General features: G+C 35.7%; 1 protein-coding gene across 3 annotated transcripts in view; it reads left to right on the plus strand.

Moving 5' to 3' along the window:
• Positions 1-12,599, plus strand: part of ZFR (zinc finger RNA binding protein) — a 51,658-nt gene extending 39,059 nt beyond the window's left edge. For 2 of the 3 annotated variants that reach the window (XM_075136894.1, XM_075136896.1), the window contains exons 14-20: positions 55-205; positions 1,569-1,710; positions 6,666-6,763; positions 7,584-7,679; positions 9,333-9,444; positions 9,555-9,652; positions 10,220-12,599. In XM_075136894.1, coding sequence (XP_074992995.1) covers positions 55-205; positions 1,569-1,710; positions 6,666-6,763; positions 7,584-7,679; positions 9,333-9,444; positions 9,555-9,652; positions 10,220-10,399 — 877 coding nt within the window. In that variant the 3' untranslated portion in view covers positions 10,400-12,599. The remainder of the gene's footprint in view (positions 1-54; positions 206-1,568; positions 1,711-6,665; positions 6,764-7,583; positions 7,680-9,332; positions 9,445-9,554; positions 9,653-10,219) is intronic. The other variant, XR_012670899.1, reaches the window with a different exon arrangement.
• The last annotated feature ends 3,889 nt before the right edge of the window (positions 12,600-16,488 follow it).

Below are 16,488 nucleotides of genomic sequence, written 5' to 3' on the forward strand. Positions count from 1 at the left end.
TAGTTTTAAGGTTTTTATATTATTTTAAATGTAACTTTTAACTGTAATTCACAGAGCTTTGAAAGGAGTTTTACGGGTAGGCGTTTTGGCTAAAGGTTTGCTACTCCGTGGAGACCGAAACGTCAATCTTGTTTTGTTATGTGCTGAGAAGCCTTCAAAGTCGTTACTCAGTCGTATTGCGGAAAGTCTTCCCAAACAACTTGCAGTAAGTAAAGTTTAAATTTTTGGATTTAAATTTTTGTAAAAATACTGTAAAAGTCTGTCCTCAAGTCAAATGTCTGCAAGGCTCACTGTGCCACGTTTCATAGCTCAGGTTCAGTTTCTTTCCGTTTTCTGAGTGTTTCCACCTGAATTCAGGGATTATGCTGCATGTTTTGCTTTCTGTATATTGTGTCCATACAAGTGTCTAGGTGTTTACGCTAGCGGTGTAGTATCAATCGTCATTTAATAAATTTCCTTTAATTGGGAAATAGAAATGAACAGAAGAAAGACTATTATCCAGTTACCAGCAGCGATAGAGGTAATTTGTGCAGTATTATAGGAAGCTTGCTTCCTGAAGGTCTAAGTTCTCTTTGCCAGTCTGTTTGTACTTAACATCTTGTTTCCAATTTGTATGTGTCAGTGCTTTGTAGTTATGTTAACTGTCTTGTGTGTGGTTTTTTTTCTTAAAAAAAAAAAGTACATGCAGTCTTAGGCCATTCAGCAGAATTCATATAAACCATTTGCTGTATTTCCACAAGAAATGAAAGCATAGAGTAAAGTCTCTGCTCTCTGCTGAACAAAGCCTGTCCACCATCAATATAGAATGCTTGTCACAGCATTAGTATTTCAGTACTGTCTGGTAAAATGTTCAGCAAAATCAGTGGCATGGTAGAAGCTTTAGCAGGAGCAGATTAATTAGAAAATAATCTTGTTTGCTCTTGTTTGAAGTAACAAAAGCAAAAGAAAATTTAAAACCTGCACATCTTGGTCTGGCTTTGTGGAGAAGTCACTTGTCCCTCTAGTTTGTGGAAGAAGGTGACAGAGGTGCCTACAGCTTCCTGTTTGGGTATTTAGGATTATTAAATCTACTTGCAAGAAGCAATTCGGAATAACCACCGTGTTAGTTACTCTTACATTTTTTGCCCTGCTGTTTATCCTGCCTTTTGTTCTAACCATGTTGTGACAGCCAAGTATACAATGTACCTAGCACTACCCATCCTGTAAGCGCAAGCTTGAAGAACAACCACTGCATCTTTGTGCTTTTTAAAGGCTCCTATTTTCCAACAAGAAACATATCCAGCTGACATTTTAAGTGGCACTGAGGCTTTTCTTTGTCTCAAACACTGTCAAGATTCTTGTTATGCTTGGTGACTGCTATTTTCATTAATGATTTGGAAACAGTATGCAAGTCCATATATATATCTTAATTGTGTTTACTGTGGTTTCTTTGAATACAGAGGTATCTGCTTCATATAATTATATTGCGTTTCTGTCTTACTGTTAAAAAGACTATGGTGAAATCCATTTTCTTCCCCATACTTTTATTTGCCACATGCTAACGGAAATTTCTGTTTCTCAATATTTAGGTAATAAGTCCTGAGAAATACGATATCAAGTGTGCAGTCCCAGAAGCAGCAATAATTTTAAATTCGTGTGTGGAACCAAAAATGCAAGTTACTATCACACTGACATCTCCAGTCATTCGGGAGGAGAACATGAGGGATGGAGGTTGGGAAGTTGCTAAAGATGTTACTTCTTTCTCACCCGTGTTTTTATGTTTATCTATTCTGCTTAAGATGGCGTTAAGGTCCTGGAAGGCAACATGCTGGCACATGTATTTGATCGAAACCTTGTTTTTCAACAACCAGTCTTGGTAGAGAACAGTTGGTTAAAATAAATGCTTATACGACGCGTTTATTTAATTTTTAAAATTTCTAACTTTATGTCCAACCTCAGCTTTCTGGAAAAGGTACAAACTTGACTATTTTTTTCCCCCTCTTTTAAAATTATGTGGAAAACTAAGTATTTTATAGCAAGTGGCTATAAACTGGTTTTCTAGAGCAGTCTTGCCCTAAGAGAAAGATTGTATGATTTTAGAAAATCAAATCACAGGTTTTTGTGTTTAAACTGGATCAGTATTACCATCACTTACACACTACAAGTAGCAGCACCACTTAAAATGCATTTTTATAATACTTTTGATGGTAACAGTGCTTCTAACTTTAAAAGACGATGCGATTTTTTCCAGCTCTCTGAGGTTGCTTTTTGGTCTGGAGTGCTTTTTGAGTATATTTAGGCTCCTGGTATTACAATCAGTCTTCTATCCAACTGGCAAACCCAGACTAGTACAATAAGAAATGGCTTTGTCATTGAGCTGAAGCAGAAGGTGGAGCTTGTAAATCAATTTACATTTCTGAAGTCCACAGTTTCTCTGGTGCCAGCAGTGTTGCTTTAGGGTCTGTTCTGTAACACTTTCAAAGCTCCAAAAGCTTTTAAGCCAACAAGCATGATTAATGTCTGCAGTACATTGGTTCTTTTTGTTTACGGGTCAGATAAAATTAACTTTTGTTTCCTTTTAATCCTGTATTTTCATAGTGGAAAGAGATCATGGCAAACAGGGTTCTGGTGTTTGACAGTGAACCTACAAATAGAAAATCTTAACATTTGTCATATGCAGGTTGAAAAAAATTGTATGTGTGTATGTATACATGTGCTTGTGTATATACGTATTTATATAAGCCACGGAGGTTTTTTTATTTCATCTCATCATTACATGTCCTCTAAAATACTTGAGGGTTTTATATTGCATTAGTAAACGTCCTGTAGCTGTGACTAGTGCATTGTAAGCAAGCTGTGTTAACAAAGTCGTCCTCCATAATCAGAAAGACAAATTTCAAGATGCATTCTCTGGTTTGGATGACATCTGAAGAGTCTTTAAGAGTGCTTTGTACCTGATTTTTAAGCTGTGCATATTATTCCTAGCTATAAAGGCTTTATACATGTACTGTCACACCCAACCAATTTTACTTGTTTTTTAACAATCTAAGTGTAATATGATGCTTGGTTTGTCTGTGCTGAAACAGACTTCACATGTTATTTAAGCTTATAAGGAATACTTAAAAGATTGGATTATTAAATTAGATTAACCATTAAATGAAGTTAACCTTAAACACCATGTCTATTTCTTAATATACTGTGCAAAAGTGCAATATTGATTCCTGCTGCAATACTCAATTTCAATTAAGTGGTTTCTGGCCTAAAATTCTATGATGTGGACTAAAAATAAAATACATTTCAAATTATTGCCATCAATCCCTTAATTTATGTCACCTAAAGGAAACAAATCTGTATTTTTGTCTGACCCACACTTGAATTAAAATGATCATTGCGAGTTTATTCACTGCTGAATGCAGTACTGCCTCTAGGCAAGCAAAATCAAGTTAGATTTCTCTTCAAGACACTGAGCAGTATAAAATGGATGTGCAGAAAAGTTCACTTTTGAAACTAGAGCAAACAGAAGACTGAATTGCAAATTATTGCAGCAAAGAAGGCCTTATTACGAAGACTGCTGCTTATTTGCTGCAGAGTAACAGTATGTGTTTGTGTTTTTTCTTACTGCAGCTTCTCATGCTCTGTGTCTTAACAATGGTTTAAAGTTTTCATTTTTTTTAGCCCGCTTGGGGAGCTAGTTCAGGTGATAAGGAAGGCTTTACCGGAAGAACCAGTTTGAGTACAGATGAGACTGAGACTTGCACGTGGAGTAGAATCATGTTTGATGTGTAATAATCCCATTACATGATAAAAGGCTAAAAAAAAATACAGTGGAATAAAATTGTTAACCGCATAGCTACTGTTCCTTACAGTATTGTGCGTTTGACAGTTTACCAAATCTGATATATTCAAAGTGCTCTAACCCCTGCTGTGGAATCTTTCCTTCAGCAAACAAAGTGTACATACTTATGAACGCATATATGTGTGCGCGTGTGTCTTTTTTATCCTTAGCTAACAGCCCCGGTCCAAAGCCTTCTAGCAGAGGGACTTGATTCCTGTCAGGGGTTGCTGCCAAGACATCGGAAGGATTTTTGACCAAGGTTTTCTAAAGCTCAGTGTCACACCTGCCATGCTTTACAAAGGAGGGGGTTTGGATGCATAGTCCTAGCATCTGCTGTTACTTTGTGTTTTGTTTTTTTTCTTTTTGTCTGTGTCTTTCTCCTAGAATTAAGCAGTGTTCACACTAGTCTTGAAATAGTTGACTGGGTAAAATGTATTTCCCATAATAAAACTTACCGAAATTGATATACCTGTTAACTTTTAATGAAGAGGTAGTGTGGACACAGCATGTCTAACTGAAGATTAACCCCTTATATTTAGGCTAGTAATAAATTAAGTTATACAGGGTAAGAATTCGTGCTTGTGTTTTGTAAATTAATTCGGTTTTTTGTCCTAGCTTAACAGGGTGGTAGGTTAGGCATCTGAATTTAGTTAAATAGTCTTTAAGGGGTTAATCCTGAAATGTGAACCAGATGCAAAAATCCACAGATTAAATATTACAAGAGTTTCCTTGATACGTTTTTTCAATGTATTCTCAGTGCAATAGGTGCCTTGGCAGCTTCTGACTTTCAGAGTCCTTTTAAGTTTCAAGGGTATTCATATGATATCTGTTAGTAGCACGTTTTAGATCTACATTTTCAGCACTGAGTAAGATTCTCTTCTGTGCATTTAAACTGTAATTCTTTTTAGTAAAATTATTTTCTAAATTGAAGTTTTTCAGAGCTAGAACTAATTGGAGTTTCAAATTATGTAATGAATTATTGTGTTAAAAGTTTGCACAGTGTCACCTATTTGCATATTAGTTTTAGAGGAATGTAAATAATTGATTGATTAGGCTACTAGGCCAAAAAACCCATATTTTTATTTTTAATTTCTCAACCTTACTTTGCCACTTTTTTCCCTGCTGTGGGTTTTCTCTAAATGTACTCCTTGTCTCTTATATCCAGATTGTACTCGTTTCATCAGTTATCTTACCTGGCACCTCTCTTGTATAGGTTCAGGTTTGGGGTTTTGTTTTGTTTTGTTTTGTTTTAAAGGAAATACCGCTTTAAATGTCTTCATTTGCTCTGTACATGCCTCATTAGTGCAGTTTTTCATCTTTCCACTTTAACATATAGTCCATAAGTTTGAGTATCTGTGAGAAGATCCCTGTGTTCTTCTCAGCTTCATTCTTATTTTGAAATCCTCCCCCTTTTAGCCTTGTGCAGAGCAATCGGACTATCCTGTAAAAAATACTCAAATCTGAATGTAGTCCTTCAGATTAAATATTGCAAAGTTGTACCACCATGTTCATTCATGGCTTTTTAGCTCTCTATATAGTAAAGTATCCTACTATTTATTTTACGTTTGTGTAAAATAGGTGGTTTCAGAGCCGTCTTTCTGCAGCATCCCTAAAAGCTTCTTCTTGCCGGCATGTTTCATGAGTCTCAATATTTTTTTTTTTTTTTTAATTTTATCATCTGACTTACCTAAATTTATATCTTGCTGGAGTAAACTGTATTGTTCCATACAGCCAGCTCCTGTGAAATGAGTACCATTGAGTGAGGGCTTTTTTTTTTCATCTTACCTGGTGTATCACCAGTTATGCTACTGATATACTTCGTTACTAGTCACAATAGCCATTTTCATAATTAGTAAAACAAAGAACTTTTAAAGCTGATCCCTGCATTGTAACTCTACAATTTTTAAGTAACCTGAGGATACCATTTCACATTGTTCAGTGGTTCCAGTTTCATTGATTAAACCACTTCCAAAAGGGCCTGTGGTCTCTTCCTTTTTGGCAACAAAGCAATCAGCTTGGTAATTAAATCCTTCTCTGAACATTTAAATATACAAGATATACTATATTTTCTTTATCTGTCAGACATTCTGCTTTGTTTTTTAAACTATTCCTTGCTTTTCTTTTTCCTGCTGAATCTTAAGTAAAGCAGTCCCTTTTCAGATCCATCCTTGCATCCTAAATGATATTGGAGCACATATGTTATAGGCTGACAAATTTTACTTCTATGAGTAAGAGAGAGGTTAGTAGAAAGTAACGGAACTCTGTAATATTGAAGAACATTTCACATTCCTTTAGTCAAGATTTTTAAAGCAAAATAATTTCAAGTTTAAGGTATGATAAAAATAACATCATTACTAAACATCTAGTGCTTTTAAGATTTGTTATACTTAGTTTTTCTTTTAAGAATAGGTCCCAAATAACACGTGACCATTAAAATTTACAAGAAACTAAGTTTGAATGTTTCTACTTGGTTAAAGTGGATTTTTGTGTTCCTTCTGTCTTGTGTTCTCTGTGCTGGTGCACTGTGTCCAACCATCCTTCCTTCAGTATTTAATTTTAGGGGATATGTGTTTTTCCAGTGTTAGCTTAAATAAAGAAGTACTACGCATTGCATAATCCGCAATGCATTTGAAAATAACTTCAGAGCTAAAGCGTAATATGCTCTTGATCTTCATACTGGGTTGATGCCCTAATCCTAATTGAATGGCTTTTGTTGAACATCTACGTTTGTTGTTCAAGGGTTTAAACTTTAAATGGCATGTGTGACATTGAAGCTACTTTAAGGAAGTGTCTTGCTCACCTGGTCAAACACCCATTCCTCACTGCATTTTGCCAATTCAATCCATTTTAGATGTAACCTCGGGTATGGTGAAAGACCCACCGGACGTCTTGGACAGGCAAAAATGCCTTGACGCTCTGGCTGCTCTACGCCACGCTAAGTGGTTCCAGGTTCGGAACATCATTTTACTTTTTTCTTGTAGCCTTATGAGAGATTAGTTCAGTTGCAATATAAATGTTTAATTGTGTGAAAACACTCAGCGTTGTTCATGCTAATAATACTTAATATTTTTCTGGTCCCTAAATTCAAATGTAGAAGGTTGAGGATGGAGGAACTGCTTTATGCAGTTATTGCTCATTTGACATGATTTTTTTTTCTGGTCATTGAGAAGGCGATGTTGAAAGCTTGACTCGCTTGGGGTGATCATATGTTGTATATTTGTTATATATTCCATAAGGCTGCAGAGTAACTTTGCTTTAAATAATGGAATATGTGTTTAAGGCTTTGTGTTTAGATTTAAGACTTTTTTTCCTATTTCTTTAAGTGCATTAAGTGTAGGGAATGAAAGGTGAGAAGCAACTGTTTGGTTTAGTGACTTTGCATTCTGGCAAAGGCACAATAAAGAAACCAAACAGATTCCCTTGACCTTTCAGTCTCTATACCTATTTCTTAGATCTTTACTTTATCCTTTTTATTTCTAATATAGAAAGATACTGTATTTATTGTTACAAGTGAACATAGGTCAAAGTGTACAGGGGATCAAGAAATGTTATTCTTGTATAACCTGTGCACTTTGACTTCTACCGCCTTAAATTACTAACCCTGTATAAAATACTGCTGTAAATGGCAGCTCATGGAATAAAGTCGTAGAATGATTTGTTTCAATCTTGTATCTGAGCTTCCATTGAACAGTGGTGTTTTAGTCTTTCAACAAGTCCTATTTGCTGTAGGTGCTGGGATTAATTAATTTGATTTTGTATTGCTCTTAAGGCTAGAGCTAATGGTCTGCAGTCCTGTGTGATTATCATACGTATTCTTCGTGATCTCTGTCAGCGAGTTCCAACTTGGTCTGATTTTCCAAGCTGGGTGAGTAATGTTCTTTTGAACGAGTCTTTTTAATACACATGGTACTGCAAGTAAAACATAGGAAAGTGTTACTACACTTTTTAAATCTAGACTTTTTCAAGAAGTAATGTCTGGTTTTGTTTGGGTTTTTTTCCAAACAAATAATCCAGATTCCCTCTAAAAATTTAATTTTCTGAGGTTTTGTCATGTGGAGCTGGAATTTTTTTTTTCCCAAAAGGAATTGTCTTGTTCTTTTGTATTCTTTGTGGGTAGCATTCTTATTCTAGATTTTAACATTTTTTTCCTTTACTCTGTGTAAAAGAATCTAATTTTTTCTAACTACCTACTCTGAATTGCTTGAAGTTTAATGCAACTTACTTAAAATAATGTCAGCTGAGCCCAGATAGTTCTGTGATAACAGAAAGGCTACTTGAAAGAATAAATCATCGTAATTCCATTAATACGTCCCTTCCACAAGATGATATACCACAGTACTTCAGTACAGTCTGTGGATGTGTCACCATTAGCATTTTAATCTCTGTCACTTAGATCTCTAGGTTGTACCAGGTTACCTCTCTTAATTCTTACAGCCGACTGTTCTTGGAGCATTCCTTTTGCATTGACTATCTTAAATGATGCTCTCCAGGAGTGCAGCTTGTGCTCCAAATATTAACAGATGTTCAATCTGTGGACCAGACAAAGTTAATCTGAAACAAAATCTCTGAGACGTGTATAGTGTGGAAGTAAACTTAGCTCTGACTGTTTTGTTTCACAGACCAAATCCTGTTGCACTGTGCTGCTTCCTTTTCAGTTTTGGCAGGAAGAGCACTAACATTGTCAAGACAGTTTGAGCAGTTGGCATTACTTCAATGAGAAGTGTTTTACAACTGTACTAAGCCTGCAGACAACTTTATTAAATTACTTCTGATAATATTTATTGCTTCTGGAAAAAATGTTAAGCAGTTATTTCTGGTTTTTAAATATTTAAAGTGAAAAAAAAAGTGCCAGTTTCTGTGCTACATTTCATGAAGGATACACGGTACAGATATAGCTTAAAAGAAGCTAAGTAGTATGTAAGTGCCCTCTTAATATCACTATGATACTGAGTTGCCAAAGAATAAACCCTTGCATACTTTTAGAAAAGCATCCTTAGAACTATTGCAACACACAGCATTGCAACACAGATGAGGAACAAGGAATATTGTTTCTTATTTCTCACATTATCTGTTCTAAGGCACATCCAGAAGGGAAGAGAGTTACGAAGCAGTGTGTCAGGCCTAGCTGTGTCTCAGGTCTCTCCAAAAGTGATTCCTGATTTGCTCCTGGTACCTGATGCATTGTCAGTGACATGAATCAACACTGAAGTCTGTGTAGTCAGCTGTTCTTTTGGCCCATTGGCAAAGTCTTGCTGATAAAAACAAAGACAGAACAAAAATTGTGATTTTAAATATATGTAATTTCTGCCAGTCACAGGTGGAATTTCATAGATTGAAGAAATACATTTTTCTGGATACAGAACTTCTCCTAACCTATATGCTAGAAGCCTGTACAAACCAAAGAGATGCCAGAGCTTTTCAAAAAGAACCTAAAAGTTCTGTATTGAACAACAGTAGCAGCTTTTTTCTGTTTTAATCCATCTTCTAAATTGGCTGGATTTTCTTATTGTTGCTCTAGGCTATGGAGTTGCTTGTGGAAAAAGCAATTAGCAGCGCTACTGGACCACAGAGTCCTGGGGATGCACTGAGAAGAGTTTTTGAGTGTATATCTTCAGGAATCATCCTTAAAGGCAAGTTGCATTTGATCAGTGTCTGTATACTTATGCTTAACTAATGTAAAATCTGTAATCTTGGTTGAAATAAGGTAGAGATGTGCTACTAATTAGCCTAACTGTTGTAGGTGGTCCTGGCCTTCTAGACCCTTGTGAAAAAGATCCTTTTGATACACTTGCTGTAATGACAGATCAGCAACGAGAGGATATTACTTCGAGTGCACAGGTAAGGAAACATATGTGTGAAGTAACTAAATTTGATGGCTGGTTTTTGGGTTGCTTTTTGTTTTGGTTTGGTTTTTGATTTTGTTTTTTTTTTAAAAGGAGCTATATGGTGGACATGAGTTTTCCTTTCTTATTACATTGGCATTTAATATTTTATGAATAAATCTGTGTAAGTTTAATTTTTAATATTTATTGTATCCACTTACAGTATTGACCATTCACACTTGCAGCTTAAGAGGTTACTGCCCCTACCTCTTCATTTGATCCTTTTGCTAAAGATAACTAACTCGTAGTAGGACATGTGACAAGCCTTGGCTGATTCAGTGCAAATCCAGCAGCTAAAACACATGTACATTATTTTTAAGATAAGATGATATACTTTGTACAGAAGCAGCAAATGTGACAAACACATTTTATTGTGTTGACTTTGTTGTGGGAAGGAAGAGGGGATAATGAGAGCTAGGGATCATATCATACGCTGGTGATGTTCTTCATTAATTGTTTGACAAAGTAGTCAAAATTGACATTTGTTTCTAACAGAAATATCTTCTTTCTACCCTTTTTCTAGTTTGCACTGAGACTCCTTGCATTCCGTCAAATACACAAAGTTTTAGGAATGGATCCGTTACCACAGATGAATCAACGCTTCAACATCCATAATAATCGTAAAAGGAGAAGGGACAGTGATGGGGTTGATGGATTTGAAGCAGAGGGGAAAAAAGACAAAAAAGATTATGATAACTTTTAAAAATGTTTGTCATCAGTGCTAAGATCCAAGGTGATAAAAAGTCCATTTGTTGCCTTGCTTTTACTTCATTCATAATAATGTCTGTTTAAAACATCCAAAACCAACTTGGGAATTAGATTTGGAAGAGAACAACCTAGCTCTTCTGCGAGATTCTGATATTTTAATGGATGTACTGTACCAGACAAATTATGGATGGAAAGACTGCAAATGGAAACTCTGTTGTCATAGGAAAAAATAGTTTTCCCTTGTTGCATTTTCTTTAAATGTGTTGCTAACTTTAGTAACTTTCCTTCTTTTGTTTTTGTCCTTTTTATTAACAAGTGTGTTGTCTTCTTACCTTGATTGTATTTAATGCAGCATTTGTGTTTCTGTTGCTATGTGTATTTTGACTTTTTATTTAGAAGGTTTTTTGTTTGCCTTTGACACTAGTTGTATAAGTTACTTTGAGTTAGATAGTATACACTGTTCCCCTCCCAATTAATATTTTACAGAACTTTTTTTTGTAAAGTGAGACTGCAGGATTATGTTTTTTCCTAAATGTGAAGGGGTTACAACACATAATTATCCTGCCATTTGAGTGCTCAGAATTAAATGTTTTTGCCAATCTTGTGGCATTTGTCTACTTAGTGTGATATAACGGTGTAATTAAGACAAATTTGTGTTAATCTAATCAAGTTTGCTGTTAGTTGTGCATTAGCAGTATAAAAGCTAATATATACAGTATGGTCTTGCAACAGTTTTAAAGCAGCTGCATAATTGATCAAAGTTTTGCATGATGTTTTTGTTTTCAATAGAAGGGCTTTTAAAACTATAATTTTAGGTTAAATGCGTAGGTCTTTGTATGATTGACTTTGTGACATAGCAAGGCCAAAAAATAACTTTCTGAATTTCTTTTCTCAACATAGAAGCAAAAGCGGGCATTTCCCATTTAGACAAAGTTAGTCGTTCTTTTCAGTCAACTTTGTCGATATGATATTAATGCCTCTCAGCCCTTAAAATAAATGTTTGTCATATCAGTGCCTGTGAGGTTATTCCTTATAGCTATTCCTGTATAAATTTTCTGTGATTTTTTCAACAATTCAAATTTTAAAAGTGAAGTATAACTGAAAAAGTGAAGGTTATCAAAGAAAAAAACCAGAAAATTATTTGATGTGGCCATAGTGTATGCTTATGTCTCTTTCAAAAAGCTAAATATAGCAGTGGTGTAAGTAAAGTTACATCATACTGTTGATGTATGCTCTGGTACACAGGTGTGATTTGTTGTCACAGCACTACAGTGGAATACACAAATAAAAACTAAAATTTATTAAATGACTAAAATTTATTATACACTGGAAACTGAAGTTTCACTTATTCTGTTCAATGTGTATTATGCTTTGTTGCAAACCCATAAAATACAGATTAACATAGACTAACATTCTGGTAACTACTTTATCGATGGCTATAGGAGAGTATCGCATATTACAAAGATCACTTGTTATTTCTGGTAACATTTATTAAAAAAAACCTTTTATTCCATTTTGAGGTCGAAATTACCTTTGACCTTTTAATAAGTAACTCCTGGAGTAGGGGGATGTTTCTGTTTGCAACACCTGTTGCTAACAGCATGGGCCTATGGAATAAAAATACAATATTTTAGAAAAATAGAGGGAGTCTAAAGACTTAAAGAAAAAATTCAATACAGTGTTCTTCAAGCATCAGAGTGCAATTTTTAAGGGAGTGATCATTAGTGGTTTGCAAATAAAAGGAAAGCTTTCTCATTGTAGGAAGATTTCCTACTAATTTCAGCATCAGAAATATAGAAAGCAGAAATGCTTTAAAGTTATTTTAAAAAAGGATTACACTAGTTTCTGTTGTCCAGCCTTGTTGCATAGCTCCAAGCATGTGATTGTTCTTAGTCTTTTTTTAAGAGGATATCTTGCTGCCATGGTGTCCAGTTAGCCATTACTATTTATTTTGAAAGCTACAGGTGCTATTCATGCGGCTAGTTTAACTCCATACCAAAGTTTCTTTCCTCATAAAGCAAACTTGTCTATTCAGGCATGTGACCCTAAAATTTAGGATTAAAAAAGTCAAAGGTGTATTTTGGATTTCCTGTATTTTTGTTCTACTGGCTTTTAACTCTTAACCAGTTTCTGGATCTTTTGAAATACTGTGTACTTAAAGTGATTCCACATTAAATATGAAGCTGTGACCATGATTTTTGCACTGTGTGGTGAAGAATGAATTTGCAGTTTGTTTCTGGTTTTCCTGCCCATTTTACTGGGCTATTTTAGGTAACTTCTGACTCTTGTTAATCTAAGAAGAATGGAAAAACAGGGTTTTAAAAAGTACAGAGCTAGCTTTGACTTTATATATTACACTGTGCACTTGGGAAGATAAAAACGACACCAAGTAATCAATTTATGAACAAGTAATCATTTTAATATCCTGTATTTTGGTAATGCTAGCGGTTTACTAAAAAGCAGTGTTTGCCTTTTTTAGTCAGCAATGCTGTGTGTTAACTCTCAAATCCCAGACACCATAATCATCATACGCGAAAGAGAAATGTACACAGCAAGAATTTTCCCCGCAGTGCTCACCTTAGAGGAACAGTTTGTGAAAATATGAGCTGTTCTGTTTTGAAGCTTTTTCGAACTTTGACTTGTCTGCCTAGTTTATAAGTCCTGTCTGTGAGCAGTGTGGTTTCACATGGATTCCTGTATAGAGGCATTGCTAGAAATTAAAGTCTATTGGACATAGTCCATCAACTTCTTGCCCTATTATGAAATTCTAGATGAACTGTTAATCTTACAAAGCTATTGAATGTAATGGGTTCATTTGCTGCTTCTGTTTTTAGATCTATTTCACTACTCAGAAGTGATTTAATAGTACTTAAAATTGTTGTACCTAGCAAATTTCTGAGAGTTGGAATCAACTTTAAATATTCCTACAACAATTTGTGTGCATATTTAACATTCTTGTTGCTGGTTGAGTATCTGCTGATCATTAGTCTGTTAAGTATTCACACAATGCCGAATTCATTCCTTTAATAAAGACTTGTTTGGACTACCCAAAGCATTAATAATAGAGGGGAGGAAAAAAGTAGTAAGCACAGTTCGCAATCTGTTTTTTTCCACTTACATTGTAGGTTTACGAAGTACAGTAATAGATTCAACAAAAACATCTGTTTTCCTTCTGTTTGTTGTTTTTTTTTTCTCTGAAAGCTGTAAGCCAAAGAGCTTTCTAGCCAAAAAAGCTGGCAAATTAAATTTCTCCTGAGAGATTCTTTTACAAATCTTCTCAAGAGTTCTTTTTTCCTTCAGTGTGGTATTTCTCAGCCTTTTTAAAATGAAAAGACATCTAGTCTTTCAGGGAGGAAAAAAAACTCAAGGAGTGTCATCTACAGAGTTATCACAATGGTTTTGATTTACATCCAAATAAATCAGGCTTCATTCTCTAAATATCTGTTAATTTGTATTCTCCCGTTTTGTTCCACTTTCTCCCTTGGATTATGAAAACGTGCATATATATTCCTAGTACGAAGAGAATTTTGCTGTTGTTTATTGAATTGCTCTCTGATGTTTTACAGTTTGCATTTTAAGAAATGCTGCCCTAATAATATTTGGCAAGTGTAAAGTTCCAGGGTAAAGATCATTGTTTTTCATGGGTACATGATTGGCAGCTATTGCTGGGGATTTTTATCCTGCACAGTGCACACTTTCCTATTTAACATAGCCTTAATATATCTGTGTTAGCAAGGGTCATGATTAAGGGTCATCTTTAATACATGTGTTTTCTTAAACTATTTTGCAAAGCCATGGCCATTAATACTTATTCTGAAGCCAGTGATTCATTTATTGCAGGATAGTTTAAAGCCAATCAGCTTTTAGAGGCTCAGGCTAGCTTAAATACTTTCACATACATTCTACATCAATCCTATTTCAGGTTGATCTCCTAAATCCGAAGAAACATAGAATGGCATCAAGAAACCTCTATGGATTTTTGAAGTTTTCTATATTTAAAAACCTAAGATTCAGAGTGAAATAGCTGACCAAGAGAAAATAAATCTTTTTTTCTACAGTAAAAGGTTACTTTAACACTAAAAGGGAGACAAAGAGCCTCTTGTTCCTAGATGAGAATCACAAACCTTGCTCCTTAAGTAAGCTTTTTTCTTTCCTTTCCTGCATGCTGCGTCTTGTTTGTATTAATTGTATGCATATATGATTAGGAAGTTCTGTCCAGGATATGTAAGACAGCCTTATCACAAGCTTAATGTCTGGCATACATTTAAATTTGCCAGAAATGTGCTGGTTATACAAGTTAATGTTTTCTTACTACGACAGTAAGCTGGGCTGCATTGCTAACAATGCAAGTCAGAACGATGTGGGAGAGATGAAGGTGCCTGAAGACAGGGGTTTACTGTCATTTTACGTGCTGCTCCAAAGGGGATGGGTGTCTCAGAGGTCCAGGCCCGTAGCTGCCAGCCCTGTATGGGTACCTCAGTATGCCTTAGGACGTCTAGAATGGCATAGTTTCGGTAACTAACATCTATTTACATGCGTGGGAGAAAAGTGCAGGTATTTTTAACTTTTAAGAATTGTAGCCAGTGCGGTCCAGCGTGTTGCCAATGTAGTCATGTGAAACTGCAACTTCAAGAAGGTGGGATAATCATGAAGGAAGCGTTGTGGTGTCAGCCATGGAGTGTGCTTATCACAGTCGGAGGGGAAGCCCAAGTGCCTATGGTAATTAAATGCCATCCCGATTTCTCCCAGTAACTTCAATATTTTTTTTAGCGTGTTTTGTAAGTGATTCGCACCTGTCCAATGTTTTGCAAATAAGTGGGAGGAATTTGCTTAATGTCTTTCTCTACCAAACAATTTTAGTAACCCTTTTTTAAATATACAGTGGCTACCTTGGTCAGATCATGTCCTTATTGCTGAAACGGTATAGGAAATCTGCTCAGCCAGCACATGAGGACTAATTATTTCTAATCATTTACAAAACACATTTATCACTGCTATAAATATTTAACTCACAAATGTGTATGTGACTTTCCCCTTATTTCTCATATGAAGCAACCAGCTTTCTATGGCCATAAGTATCAAGAATGTCACTCAACACATTTTCATTCGCAAATGTATTGTTTCCGCTAATGTATCCTGTTTCAAGTTCACCATGATTTTGGTGGTCTTTTACAGAACTAAGGGCACAGACATTTTAGCAGGAAAATGTCTGCTCTTCCCAGTCTTTTTCCTCTTGATGGTCAATCATCTCAATAGCTGCATTTTTCCAGCGAAAAGTAGTCTGAGTGAATTATGATTTTGAGAAGGGAGAAGGGAAAAACAACCAAGAAAAATGGTTTTTGAAAGAAGAACAGAACTGATTAAATGGGTCCAACTGAAGAAATAAAATGAGGAAGGCCGTTAGAGAGCTACAAATCCAAGCTAAATCAAAAATGAAAGAAAAGTTACATCAAATAGTAAAACAGTCCACCACAAAAATAGTGTGGGAAAATGAAGAGAAAGGCTCTATTTCTTGCAGAGGGAAGACCCAGTGCTGTACGTGATTTGCCACCCATGCAGCAACTGCAGTGCTCCACAAAAACATAGAAGAAAAAAGAAGTGGCAGGTGATTGAGGAGGTTGAGACTGAAATGGTTGAGGCCAGCCGAGCTGAGGTGTTAATAAATGTTACATGAAATGTCACTGCAAATGAGCAGGGAGGAAAGGTGAAGGGAAAGATGAAGAGAAGGGACTGACCTTTCGTGCATCTATCCTACCTCACAGACAAAACTGTACATCTAGTGTCCATGCCTTGCTCCCTTACAGGTGAATGAAGAGGAGAGTGTTGGGGAGTGCGTGAGCACACTTCTCCAAACACTTGGAAATCAAAATGAATGCTGCACAGCCAAAAAAAAATGCAGTGTTACGTAGCAAATCAAGACGCTCAGCTGGACTAATATTTGAAAGGTCTCTGTGTGCTTACAACAGCAGAGAGCGCTGTGTCCTTAGCAGCAGCTTCCATTTGGAAAGGCAGAGTTAATTTTCACCTTGCTCGGACAAACGCAAAGTGAAAACTGTGATGTTTCAGCTACTCCAGCGTTCCTTT

This window comes from Calonectris borealis, chromosome Z (assembly GCF_964195595.1).
Source record: "Calonectris borealis chromosome Z, bCalBor7.hap1.2, whole genome shotgun sequence".
Lineage (NCBI taxonomy): Eukaryota > Metazoa > Chordata > Aves > Procellariiformes > Procellariidae > Calonectris > Calonectris borealis.